The 13116-nt window shown below is 51.5% G+C and overlaps 1 protein-coding gene across 1 annotated transcript in view; it reads left to right on the top strand.

Annotated features, from left to right (window-relative positions):
- Positions 1-5314, top strand: part of FAF1 (Fas associated factor 1) — a 150930-nt gene extending 145616 nt beyond the window's left edge. The window contains exon 19 of the mRNA XM_080348363.1: positions 2388-5314. Coding sequence (XP_080204489.1) covers positions 2388-2471 — 84 coding nt within the window. The 3' untranslated portion in view covers positions 2472-5314. The remainder of the gene's footprint in view (positions 1-2387) is intronic.
- The last annotated feature ends 7802 nt before the right edge of the window (positions 5315-13116 follow it).

Below are 13116 nucleotides of genomic sequence, written 5' to 3'. Positions count from 1 at the left end.
CACTTTTGCTGGCTACAGCTCTTCCAGGGTCCTTTGATCTCTAATATACATCATTCTTTGGTTTCTAATTCTGTTTTAGAGTACTGTACGCTGTAAAGCATCTTAGGTATCATATTTCATCTGTTTACAAGAGAAACCATTTGTTTTGGTAGGAGGTGTGTTCACTAATAAGGCTTCTGTTCTTCGCAGTAAACAACATATTAACAAACCACAAATAACAAAGTAGAAGCTGCAGAAGGGTTATGGTGTGATAATTAAGTACAATGGCGACCCATATGAACAGAAAATGCCAAGGAGCTAAAACAAAGCAACAACAGCTTTGTTTGTTGACAGATGCGGGAGCCATATTGTTAGTTAATTGGGTAATGGTGTGAACGTGTGCAGACGCGCTGTCCCCGCGTGGATCGGCCGCGCTGCGGTGGCGCTGGCAGGCGGCGCAGCCCGTGCTGCTGGAGCGGCTGCCTCACCTGCCCCTGCCTCACCTGCCGCTGCCTCACCTGCCCCTGCCTCACCTGCCCCTGCCTCACCTGCCGCTGCCTCGCCTGCCGCTGCCTCACCTGCCCCTGCCTCACCTGCCCCTGCCTCACCTGCCCCTGCCTCACCTGCCGCTGCCTCGCCTGCCCCTGCCTCACCTGCCCCTGCCTCACCTGCCCCTGCCTCGCCTGCCCCTGCCTCACCTGCCGCTGCCTCGCCTGCCCCTGCCTCACCTGCCCCTGCCTCACCTGCCGCTGCCTCACCTGCCCCTGCCTCACCTGCCCCTGCCTCGCCTGCCGCTGCCTCGCCTGCCACGTGGAGCTGCCGCCTCACCTGCCGCCGCCTCACGTGCCGCGTGGAGGCCGTGGGGAGGGACAGCCCGAGTTGCTGTTTTTAACGCACCTGCAGTCTGCAGCCCCTGCAGTTTAGGCTGGGATGTGCGTCTTGAATCACACCCAGGTGAATCACCGCTTTCCCTGCGGTTGCAGTCTGGAGGATCATGTTCATTGCCTAGGTTTGCTTTGCAGGTATTTTTTCCCAAATGTAGAAGAGACTTGTTCTGTCCTTCCCAGCTCTTCTTTTGGGAAAACACGCCCGAAGGTTTGCGGATGGCGGATGGCAGAGCGCCCTGCGTGCCTGCCTTTCTGTGCCGCAGGCAGCAGTGGCCCGGAGCAGATACCGCAACATCGAAAAATGCACTAAGATATTAATTACCATACTTCTGTAATCACAAACTTAAATGCACTACTTTGGCTGGATTTTTACATAACAGGCTTGCTTTCTGAGATAATAAGGTTTCAATAATTGAAGCAGCACCCGAGGAGGATGCATGATTGGACTGCTGCTAATAGGAATCGGAAATTGAGCCTGGCCTGTAGAAATGGTTTTCTCTTCAGACATTTAGCAACAGCTCGCCGTGGCACACGGAGTTTCGGAAAATGTGTTCCTGCTTTGGGAATCAGAATAATCTGTTTGGGGGTTTTTTATTGTTTTTGTTTGTTTGGGGGGTTTGTTTTTGTCTTAAATTCTCTTGCAGTCAGAGACATGAAATTACATCGATTCCGATGGATTTAGGAAGCTTTTAATATTTGTTTAAATAATTATCTGTAATTATCCAATAACACAATGGCAATACAAATATATTGTGTTTGCCTGATTTAGTTGGGGGGGAAAGAAAGAGGAGCGATACTGGTTAATTGATAACAGAATTAGTAAGTTATGCTTTTAAGAAAAAAATACATGTAGCATTTCTTAATAATTCATCATATTTGGTGTGCTTGGCACAGTGCTTTCAAAAATAATTGTAGAAAGTAGTGGCTTTATGCAATCATATATAAACCAAATCTTACTTTGGAAAAATGTTTATTGGTGTGCATTTGCATTTATATAGCAAAAGGCTAATGATACGTTATTCACAAGCGAGCTTCTGATAACGAGTGTGCTCACACAGCACAATAAACTAAAACAATTACCAGGAGAAGAAGTAAACGTTTCACGTTTCGGTGGGGGAACCATGTTGGGTTGGTGCTGCTCGCACCATCAGTTCCATTGGAATTTTAGGAAGCTTACCTGGGACTACAGGTTTTCTTTCACCTCGACTCCTGTGTTCTCGTAATCCTTCAAAAGATCTTAACTTGCACAAAAATGAATATATTCAGGCATTGGTTTACGGTAAAAAAACAGGCCTTCCTGGAATTCATGTTGTGGATTCTGTTTATTATTATTCTGTTTATTGTTATTACAAAATAATAATGATAATGACACACAATATCTATTTCTTAATGCACAGCTTGGGAATTCATACTCCCAGCCTCAGTCACAGTGGCAGAGGGGCTCAGACCTCCCCCCGCTGCACATCCGCCCAGAGTTCCCAACAGTCCGCTTACCATGTCCGCTTGTTCTTGTCTTTGCAGGTGACCCAGCTGGATCCAAACAAATCGTTACTGGAGGTAAAACTGTATCCTCAAGAAACCCTTTTCCTAGAGGCAAAAGAATAGCTGGAGCAGGATGGCAGGACCGAGCTCTCGGCCGGGCCGCGGGGCTGCGGCAGCGCCTGCGCGCACAGCCGGCCGCCACGGCCTCGCCGCCGCAGCGCCCGCGGACGGCACGGCTGCGGCCGCGCGTCCCAGCCTCGGCCGGCCGAGCGGGGTGAAGTTCTGCTGTGAACACTGAACGTTATGGCTCTGTTGCTCACTTATCATCCAGCTTTTGTTACAATTAATGCACTGTTAAAATGTGAGTGATTGTTAAGTAGAATTTTTACTCCTCAAATGCCCCTTTTTCACCAAGAAATCTTGGACATTTCTGCCTGTACTTTTGACACTAGAATGCTGTATATTTGATATCTCGCTGAGCCAGTGCTCTCATATATATGCATTTTATTTCTGTGTTTGAATTTCTACTTTGTCAACTAATTTTAAAAGGCAGAAAAAATTCTCAGCCATGGAAATTTAACAGTATTATAGCAGAAAGCATATAATTTTTGTTAGTACTTTCCGACTTCTTTGATAAGGTGTAAGGTTTTGTTTGAAGAATATAGTTTGACCTATATGCGAGATATTTATTTACTGGTTCTGCTTTGGGTCTCAGTTCTGATTCAGTTGAGGAAGTATTTTCCATTACATTGCAGTGTGCGAAACTGCTTATTGCATGATGTGAATATTTAAATAACATTGGAAATGGCCAGTACCAGACACCTGGTATCTTGGCAACACTTCAGGAACCAGCTGATATTGAATATCAGCTGTTAAAAACTTTCCAAACACCAGATACAAAAGTTCTTTATTTCTCATTGTGAGAGAAAGGGCAGTTCCCATTTTAGCCGTTTTCCGTCATTCTGGCACTTGTTTGTATCCCATTACTCGGCTGGTTTAAAGCACCTTGTTTGTTTGATCAAACAACGAGGATCTTAGGAGGTGGTGTAACTAGAAATCTGCCTTATTGTTGCACACCTTGGACATTTACCAACAGATGCCTGATGGCATCTCAAACGGAAGGAGTCCCGGTGCTCTGGCCTGAGACGCCCGCGCCAGCCCCGTCCGGCGGGCAGCGCCGCGGCTTCCCGGCTGCGCCGCGGGGCAGCGCCGGCCCGACCGCGAGGCGCTGGTGCTGCCCAAGCGCAGCGACGCTGCGGGGGCCTTGCTTTAGATCCCCGGGCGTGCAGAGCAGTGCGCAGGAGCACGGCAGAACCAGCAGCTGCTGATCGAGCCTGTCACACTGATTTCCAGATACGTTTAGATGTAATGCATAGCGTTCATCGTAGCAAAATGAGTTCTGTGAGCAAAAACCAATTGCACACATCTTTATGTCTCTTTTCTTTAGAAGGATGGTGATGTAAAATCAAATGTATGCCTATTATTAGGGTGTTAGTGAAGCTGATATATTGTTACCTTTACCAAAAATGCGGATTTCTGAGCAGGGAAAGCCTTACTCTCCCCTTTATCATTCTGTAATTAGTGAGTGCTACATCAGACACTCTTAGAAGTGAAGTATCTATAACAAAAGATTTGGAAGTGTAAGCAAATTCTAATCATTTGCAGTTCACAAATAAAGGATTCATAGCCAATAGAAGGTAAATTCATGTGTAATGGAAAGCTGAATGCAGACACTTCATTCTGAACTTCTGTTTTCTTACAAAAAAGATACACCATGTATATTAAACAAGAAATTAAGGTAGGTTGCAAATGGGGGTGATGCTGTTTCTACAAGCAATCCCAGAGCACAGGCGGGTTGGTAAGTGGTGCGTATCTTTGTTCCTTCGGATCGGCCGTTCCTGGGCTGGCTGGTGAGGAACGGCAGCGCTGACGTGCAGCGGCACGGGCGAGGCGCCCGGCCGGCTCCCTGGTTTCTGTTAACCTGGTTAACTCTGGTTTGATCTCATCAGGCTGTTTCCTCTCACTCAACTTATCTCTGTATTTTGACTATATATTCTTTACTTTGATACTAGTTTCATAAAATTATTAAATGTGGCTTGAATATTTGTTGAACTTGCTGAAGTCAGTGCTCCCAAGGTTGGTTTGGCTTTTCTTTTCTAAGTTCTTTTAGTTCTACATTTTCTCCATTTTGTTCATATTCCAAAACAGACTGTCATTACCAGAATGTCCTAATGATAATGAACTGGAAGTGTTCAAAGCGGTGGCGTTACTGTCCTCTGATACAAAGATACCAAGATCGGTATATAGGGATCATTCTGCCACAGCGTAAACAAGTGTATCACGCTTTAAATAAAACACGATTTTGGTCCTTAAATACTTTGGGCCTGATTTCAAGAAGCAACCATCTAGAGTCACCTTTCCAAATTACACCCTCAGTGCAACCTGTCCCTGTGTAGGAACATTGACATTCTGCGCCATCGTTTTCCGCTCTCCAAAACCAAGGTATTCACTTACAGGCTCTGCTGGCGTGGTTAATTAATCTACAGGCTGATTCTGTAATCCACTAATACCCTAAAACTGTAACGCTGTCACTGCAGAGCGTATCCCTGATTCTACCTGTTTATCTCCAGGTTCTTCACATCCATGGATTATCATCAACGCGATTACCGCATTAGTTTAAGTCTTAAGGAATTAGAGTTGAGGAGCGGATCCTGTGGGGTGCTGGGCTCCGCGGTGCTCGGGCTCCGCGGTGGCCGTGCCGCGCTCCGGCTTTCGAGGACACGTCTCGCCGGTGGCGCTGGCGTTGAGGTCACGGTTGGAGCGTGCGCCGCGGCCGTTGGCTCGGCACGCTCTGCGTGCGCACGCTGCAGTGCCGCGGGAGGGCTGGGCTGTTCCCAACGGAGCCGTGCTGGGGCTTGTTTGTTCTTTTTAATGTAGCAGAAAAGGACTTTGGTTTCGTAAACTGTACCTACTCAGTGACATTAGAAACTTAAAATAAATTTTCAATTACAGTACTATTTCTACTAAACAGTGATATGATTTCACTCTTCGTCTGCGGGGAAAGCTAAAATCGCCGTGACCCAGATTCACAGAAGTACTGAAGCGTTTCGTGACCTGAGCCTCGTGTGCCGACTCTCTAAAAAAGGCACAGGGAGATTTAGGTGCCTTAAAATAGGGTGTATAACAGCAAAAAAATACGTGAGTAGGTCACCAAACAAAGCAAAACAACGCACAGAACACGCGTGAAGCCGCTGGCAGACGGGAGCAGCGGCTGGTTGGGGCGGTTGGCAGGAGATGCTGAGGACGGAGATGTCTGCGGGTCCTGCGCGAGGCAGCCGAGCTCTGCTCTGCTGGGCCCGGCTCGGGGCTCACGGCGCCGGGACTGGACGTCGTGTAAGTGCCGAGTCCTTTCTTCCAGCATTTGACCGTTCACACAGGATACTTTTCCATTTTGAAACGGTGATGGTGGCCTTCTCCTGAGTCTTCCAGTTGTCAGTGAACTTCACTTTACACTGAAGTTTTCCCATATTGTGAGTGAAGAGGAACGAGTCGCTGCCCCAGACATTGCAGACCAACCTGAGCACGAGCCCTGCACAGGCTGCTCTCCACGCATGTCCTTTCCTGCGCTGCCAGAGCTGCTGGGCTGCGAAGCACCAAAGCACCGAGCTCCGTACGAGCAGCAGCACCGGTCCCAGTACAAGCAGCAGCGCTGGTCCCGGTACGAGCAGCAGCACTGGCCCTGGTATGAGCAGCAGCACTGGCCCTGGTATGAGCAGCAGCACTGGTCCTGGTATGAACAGCAGCACTGGTCCTGGTATGAGCAGCAGCACTGGTCCCAGTACAAGCAGCAGCACTGGTCCTGGTATGAGCAGCAGCACTGGTCCTGGTACGAGCAGCAGCACTGGAACTGGTGCGAGCAACAGCACGAATCCCGGTGCAAGCAACAGCACTGGTACCGGTCCAGCTGTCCCTCCAGCTATTCTTCCAGCTGTCCCTCCAGCTGTCCTTCCAGTTGTCCTTCCAGCTGTCCCTCCAGCTGTCCCTCCAGCTGTCCTTCCAGTTGTCCTTCCAGCTGTCCCTCCAGCTGTCCCTCCAGTTGTCCTTCCAGCTGTCCCTCCAGTTGTCCTTCCAGTTGTCCCTCCAGTTGTCCCTCCAGTTGTCCCTCCAGTTGTCCTTCCAGCTGTCCTTCCAGCTGTTCTTCCAGTTGTCCTTCCAGTTGTCATTCCAGTTGTCCCTCCAGCTGTCCTTCCAGTTGTCCCTCCAGCTGTCCCTCCAGCTGTCCTTCCAGCTGTCCTTCCAGCTGTCCCTGCAGTTGTCCTTCCAGCTGTCCCTCCAGCTGTCCCTCCAATCTAGGGGTGTTTTAGAACTTAATATAACCTTGGATTACAGAGAACACTGGGTGGCTGAAGAACGCTTCTGCGTTCTCAGTGTTGGGCCAAGGGTGAGCGAGACGTCGTGGGGCTGGTGGAGATCAACACAGAACCAAAGGTGAGCTGAGGCTTTCGGTGTTACAGCTCCTTGGGAGGTTTGGCAAACTCCAAGTGAAAATGGATTGAACAGGCTTCCCTAGTCACATGAAAAGTGGTTTTACACACAGGTACTAAAAGCATTAAGTGCTCTCAACTGGGAAGTGTTGGTAAACACAAACCCTCCTTTCGTTTTATGAGCAATTGCAAGGCAAATGTGCAGTTTATTCATTTGAACATTACGTTTTGGCAGCTGTAGCATTCTTCAACATTCCCTGTATTTCAGATGTTTTCAAGTGTATTTTTCCTTCAGATAATGCTTATTATCATATTTGCCTCCTTGTCATCAAGGAATTGCGATGCACAAGCAGTCTTTTATCCATCAAAAATGCCAGATTCAGCAGGACACACGTTCTAACCAGTGAACCCTTTGAGAATCCTTAATTTGGCTTTACGAACACCGCACTAGTTTTATTGGGATTTTTCCAGCTGCCACTGACATCTGCTTCTGGAATCAAACCAATTCCCCATGAAATTATCATCGTTTTCCAAAATGAATCAAAGTGGTGATCTGATAACTCTATGCTGCTAATAACAGAAATAATAAAGGAAATAAAAGATTAGATCCACGCCACTGGATCCCACAATCTAGTGCCTGCTGTAAGATTCACTGTGGTCGAGTACCAAGTACTGTAGAACATACTCATCCACCGCGGCTCTCGGGACACGGCACAGCACAGCCGGGGCACCGCGCGCGAGCCGCGCCCGCGCGGGGACGGCAGCGCCACTGGGAGCCACCGCGCTGTTTCATGCCATCCGTAGCAAAATCATTGCCCGTAAGCAGCCGGAATCCTCAGGAGACCAATTAAACTCCCTTGATGAGGTTCTGCACCACTGGGCTGGTGCAAAGTGGGCGGCCGCAGCAGGACAAGGATCGGGCTCATAAACGGAGCAGCCAGAGCAGAGCACTGTGAGAGAACGGAATTGTGCTGTCCAAGAATGATGTTACTGAAATGTTAGCTTAGGTTTGATCTTCCTGTTTAAAATTCCAGCTGCTAACGGAATCCTTCTTCCAAAAAATTATTATTCTCATTATTTTAGAAACATTATAAAAATTAATTATTTTTATAATTACTTGCCTATTATAATTTATAGCAAGGAATTTCTCTTCCAAGAGAAAGTGGAATTAATTCCCCTCGAAGTGTAATGTGGACTTTGAAAAATACAAATCTTCCCGTTGCCATAATCACAGATATTTTTAGTTGCAGGCGATCCACTCATCTTCAACAGAGGTGGATTTTCAGGTTATTTATGCACCACTAGAAAAAAGGACTAATAATTATTAATAAAGTGTGTAAGGTTCGTGTGGTTTTTAAGCACAGAATGAGGCTGAAGACTCTGTACAATGTAACAGTCTGTATCATTGCTTAAGCACCACAGAATAACATCTCCTCCTCGCTAGAGAGGAAATGAGTTATTTTACAGAGGAAAATAATGTTATTAATAATGAAAAAGAGGCCCTGTTCTTACAAGAAAATATTACCCAGACTTGGAATTACATGGGAAAATATATTTAAACATAGATCCACTGTAATATTAGTCTCAAAATCCATGATAAATTCTTGCGTGCTGTCCCAAGGGAAGAAAGGCTCTGCTGCCGCTCGAACCGCCAGGAGAAGGTGGAGGGAGGATTTATTGGCGACCAGTTGGTCCCGTCTGAAGCAACGAAAATCTCCGGGGCTGCGAGGAGAAAGCGCCGCGGTTCTTCAGCCAAAATGGAATCAAGGAAAGAAGCTTACACGACTTATTCAACCTCACCTTTCCCCCTCACCCTGCGGTGATAACTTGTTGTGTCCCATACATTCAACCGCTCTGAATAACCGTTCGGTAATACCGAGTGCTGAATGGGAGAGCATGGCTTGTACCCGACAACTAACGGTTCTCTGTGTCCTCGTTTTACCATCACCTTTCCCTCCAGGTCCTGGGAAAGCGGCTGCCTGTCCGTCCCTCAGCTCCGCGCCGGTGGCCGATGGCAGATCCACGGCCGGCAGTTTGTCCTCCCGCTCTGCGGTGGGAAATGGCAGCGGCCCGCCTGATGTCCCGCAGGCGGACCCGCTCACCGCCCGCCCTGCCCGCCCCACCGAGGGACTGGCCCCGTGGGGAGCGGGACACCCGCTTCGCCCCCGCACAGGCCGGGCCGGAGCCGCAGCGCCAGGCGGGGAGCCGGCGCGCCGTGCCGAACCGCGCCTTCGCACCTCGGGGCCGCCGAGCTCCCACCTGGAAACGCCGGCGCAAAAGGAAAGGGTGGAGAGAGGAAACGCCTCCCACGCCGCGGGGCGCCGCCCGCGCCCAGCAGCCGCCCCGCAGCCCCCCCGCGCTGGGGAGAAGCCGCCAGCGGAAAACCCGCACCGGGGCGGCGGGCGGAGCAGCGCGGGGCGCAGAGGGGCAGCAGAGCACCGCTGCCCGCTCTGCCCGCTCTGCCCCACAGCCGCGGAGGAGAGCGCCGTCCTCCCAGCCGTAAAAAATCACAGAAATGCTTTAAACCGGATTAAAAGGTGGGAGCAAAAAGTGAGCGGGAGCGAGGCCGCTCGTTGCCGTTCGTTTGACGGCGGCGTGTGCCCTTCCCCGCGGGCGTGGGGGGAGACGCTCAGCCCTGCGCTGGGCGCGGGGGCGCACACGAAAAATTTGGGCATTACCCGCGAAAAAAAGAATAAATAAATCAAATAACCACAGCACATGGAGCCAGAAGCCCTGGCATTGCCCCAGCGCCGCCCGCTCCCGCGGGGCTGGTGGCAACGGGCGCGGCATGGGGACGGGGCTGAACGTGCCGCGGTACATTGAGGATGCTCCGTCATTAACTTAAGAGCAGTCTGTGTTTGCGTAAGGGCCCCACTAAATAGCGTATGTTAGCCCTAAAAAGAATACAAGAATTTTTTTCCCCTTTAGTGCGTGTGGTTTTTGATAAAGAGTTCGCTTCTCCCGCCCTTCCGCAAACACTCTCAATATGTGTCTTTAACGAGGTAAGTTGTATTTATCTATCGCATTCCAGCAGGATGGTTAAGCTCCTGAGCTCCTAGGGCAACAAACATGGAGGGGGGATCCTCTGGCAAATCCGACTGGGGCTGTCAGATCATGAATAAAAATAAAAGGCTTAGTCTTCTGCTTTCGGCTGATGAAGCAATTTAGCCCGCAAAATATGGAGGCGCTCCGAGGTGCGGAGCTGGGCCGGGCAGATGCGGAGCCGCGCGGGGACCCGCCCCGCACCTGGGGGTGCCGGTGCCGCTGCCGCGGGCGGGGGCACCTCCGGGCCGCCCCGCCCGGTCGGGCCGCTGTGCCCCAGCGGGCATGAAGGAACTCGAGGGTTTTTAATTACACTCCTTCCCTTCGCTCCCTTCGTTTTTCTGCTCCCTTTGCAGCGAGACACACTTGGAATCAGAGTGGTTGTGACATTTTGGTGGCAGCTTATTGTGCGGAACACTTAAAGTTTAAAAAACAAGCCCCATAGAAGTTGAGGGGCTTAAAGCAGCCCCCTTTGTGGGGCAAGACATAGAGTTTTGATTCGGGACAATGGTGTTTCTCAAATTTCTTCCAAAAACCTGCACCCCATCTGTGATCTCAATGAAATCGCTTTTCTCTCTCCCTTCAATTCATTTGGCAAAGGCGAAGCAGATGCATGGGACGGGGTCTGAATTTTAATTATTAGGTTTTACCTGAAACAAAACAGCAAATCCTTTTTACCATGTGTTTGAAGTTAGGAGACGGGTAGGGGAATATAAAATATAATTAAAAAGCTCTCGGATCGTTAGGGAGCTGACAAGAGCCTTTTTAATGAACCTCTCAGAGCGCCCGATAGTAAATTAGCAGAGCGGGGCTTTCCTGAGTCATTCTGGCTCCGACCGCTGCCTTCGCTTTACCTGCGCGTGCCCGTGTGCTTCCACGCCGCAGGCCCAAGGCCACGGAGAGGCTGCGGCACACGCGTGTTTTCCTGTGCCACGGGAGGCTCCCAGCAGAGCCCCGCAGCCACCTGCGAGGTGATGGGGAGAGGAGGGGACGGGGCAGCCCGCGCCCTGCGCGCCCCCCGCCTGCCCGGGCCCGCTCCAGCGTCCCGCGGGGCTTCGCGGCGCTTCCCAGCCCCCCCGCCCCCTCCCGCCGCCCTCCGCGCATTATCTCAAAGTGCATTTAACCATCAATAAGGTGCGAAGGGAAAATTGTCTGTCACTTTAATCCATGCCCGAGGGGCTGGGAAATAAAAAGGGAGAGGGAGGGAGAGAGAAAGGGTCTTAAAGACTCTAAAACCCGTACAAGAGCTGTGAAGAAAGCGGGAGCCGGGCTCTGCTCCCGGCCATCCTTCAATTAGCAATAAGCTGCCCGTACAGGGGAGTGGGTGCGCGGCAGCATCGCCTTCGAAGGTGAGCGGGTTTGGTTACGGAGACGATCGGTGGTTAAGGAAACGATCGGCTCCGCCGCCCTTCCTGCTCCCGGGGAGTGGGGCAACCGCTCCGGGGGGCCCCGCCGTGGGGCCGGGGAGCGGGGCGGCCCCGGGCGGCCCCGGCCCGCGCTGGGCGATCCCTGCGGGAGCGGGAAATCCCTGCTCCCGGCCTCCTCCTCATCTCTGATTCCGCTCCCCTGGCCCCTCGGGGGGTGGGAAAGGGGAGAGCAGCGGGGGAGGATCGGCATAGGCACCCCGCAGCCCCGCCACGGGGGGGCCTGGCTTTCCCCATCCGCAGGGGCGGCTGCCGCCCCGCCCGCTCCGCTAAAGCGGTGAAGATTTCCCTCCCTTCCCTCGGGAAGCCGCAGCCGAGCCTCAGCCAGGCCCGGGGGACCCCAGCCAGGCCCGGGGGTCCCCAGCCAGCGCCGAGCCCGCGGGATGGAACCCGGGTTTTTCGTTTTTAGCTCCAGCGCGGGGGCAGGGGGGGCGGGATTTTTCTGTGTGTGCGCGCGCGTTTTTCCCCTCTTTCTGTGTCTGTGTGCGTGTGTATGGATGGGCACAGCTCTCAGAGAAAAGAAATTTTAGAGTAACAACTAAAGGCTTTCTTGTGCAGTTATTTTAAGGGCTTTGTTCGGTGCCTGAAGGGGGATGCGCCCATTTGTTCAGGAGGGGATTCATCACATAGCCCTTTCATGTGAACCAGAGGTTAACAACCTAATGAGCACTTGCTGAAGAGATGAGGCGTGTAAAGAGCCCGATTTTCCCAAATCCCGGGCTGCTGTCTCGGGGATGTGCTACTCTAACCTCTGCTGGGCTAATAGTCTCAGCACTTCCAGCGGGGAGGCCCCGGGAGGCCCCGGGTCCAGCAGCGCTCAGGCAGGGCAGCAGCGGCGGCGCAGCCCGTTTCCAATGCCCCACCGGGGAGCCGGGGGGGCCCAGCCCCGCCGCTACATATGTTGGGTCAAGTCTCCCCATTGTGAGCGTGTAAAAAGGTGTAAAAACTCAATCATCTGTAGCTTTTTTAAAGGGAGGGCTTACCCTGGATTTGTTGCATAATGGATTGTTAAAAAAGTAGAGGGTTGAATTAAAACTGTTCCCTAGTCACTTTTAATTAGACCACTCTATTTAATTAGCAAAGTTGAAACATGCAATTAAAATTAGCTCAGTTTAGCACGTACTAAAGGAAATGGGGGACGCAGCTCCGGCTCATATTAAAGAGAGTCGAAGGAGAAATGGCGGAGAAGTTTGAGCCTAAGTGAAATGTCTCCGTAAAGGTAATTCAGTGAGGGACCATCTGTTAGAGGACCCGCCGTGCTCCCCTTAATTACGAACCCGGTCCTAATGTCTCTATAATGAACCGTCCCATCAACACCGATCAACGGCGGTGTCGCTGGATGGTGCAAAGCGCTTCGAGGGGCCGCATGTGTGTGTATTTATGACACGCTGCTTCCTAAAAGCCGGTGCTGGGACCCGCGCCGGGCCCGGCGGGTGCCCGGTGGGTCAGGCAGCGCCCTGTCCCCATCGCCCCCAGGTGCCGGGCCCTGCGGTGCAGCCGCTGGGCTGCGGGCGCACAGGAGCCCACGCAGGTATATGTGGGGCCCCGACTTTCCCTGATTTCCTTCCACAAATCTCTCTCCCTTGTCTCTTTTTCCTCCCCCACTGGGAGCCGGGAAATCGAGTTAATAATGTTTCAAATACTTGAGAAGTCCGGGCTAACGGGAGCTCCGTCTACCTTTCCCCGCTCCGGGATCTGAAGAGGTTGCCTAGGCTGGGAGGAATGTGCCTTTTTCTAGGGGGGGGGGGGGGGAGGGTAATTTTCATTATTGTAATATTGGTTTGGGGATAATTACTTTTAATGTCAAAAAGATTTAGT

The sequence above is a fragment of the Nesoenas mayeri genome (assembly GCF_963082525.1).
Source record: "Nesoenas mayeri genome assembly, chromosome: 8".
NCBI lineage: Eukaryota > Metazoa > Chordata > Aves > Columbiformes > Columbidae > Nesoenas > Nesoenas mayeri.
This window is presented reverse-complemented; position numbering and strand designations above follow the sequence as displayed.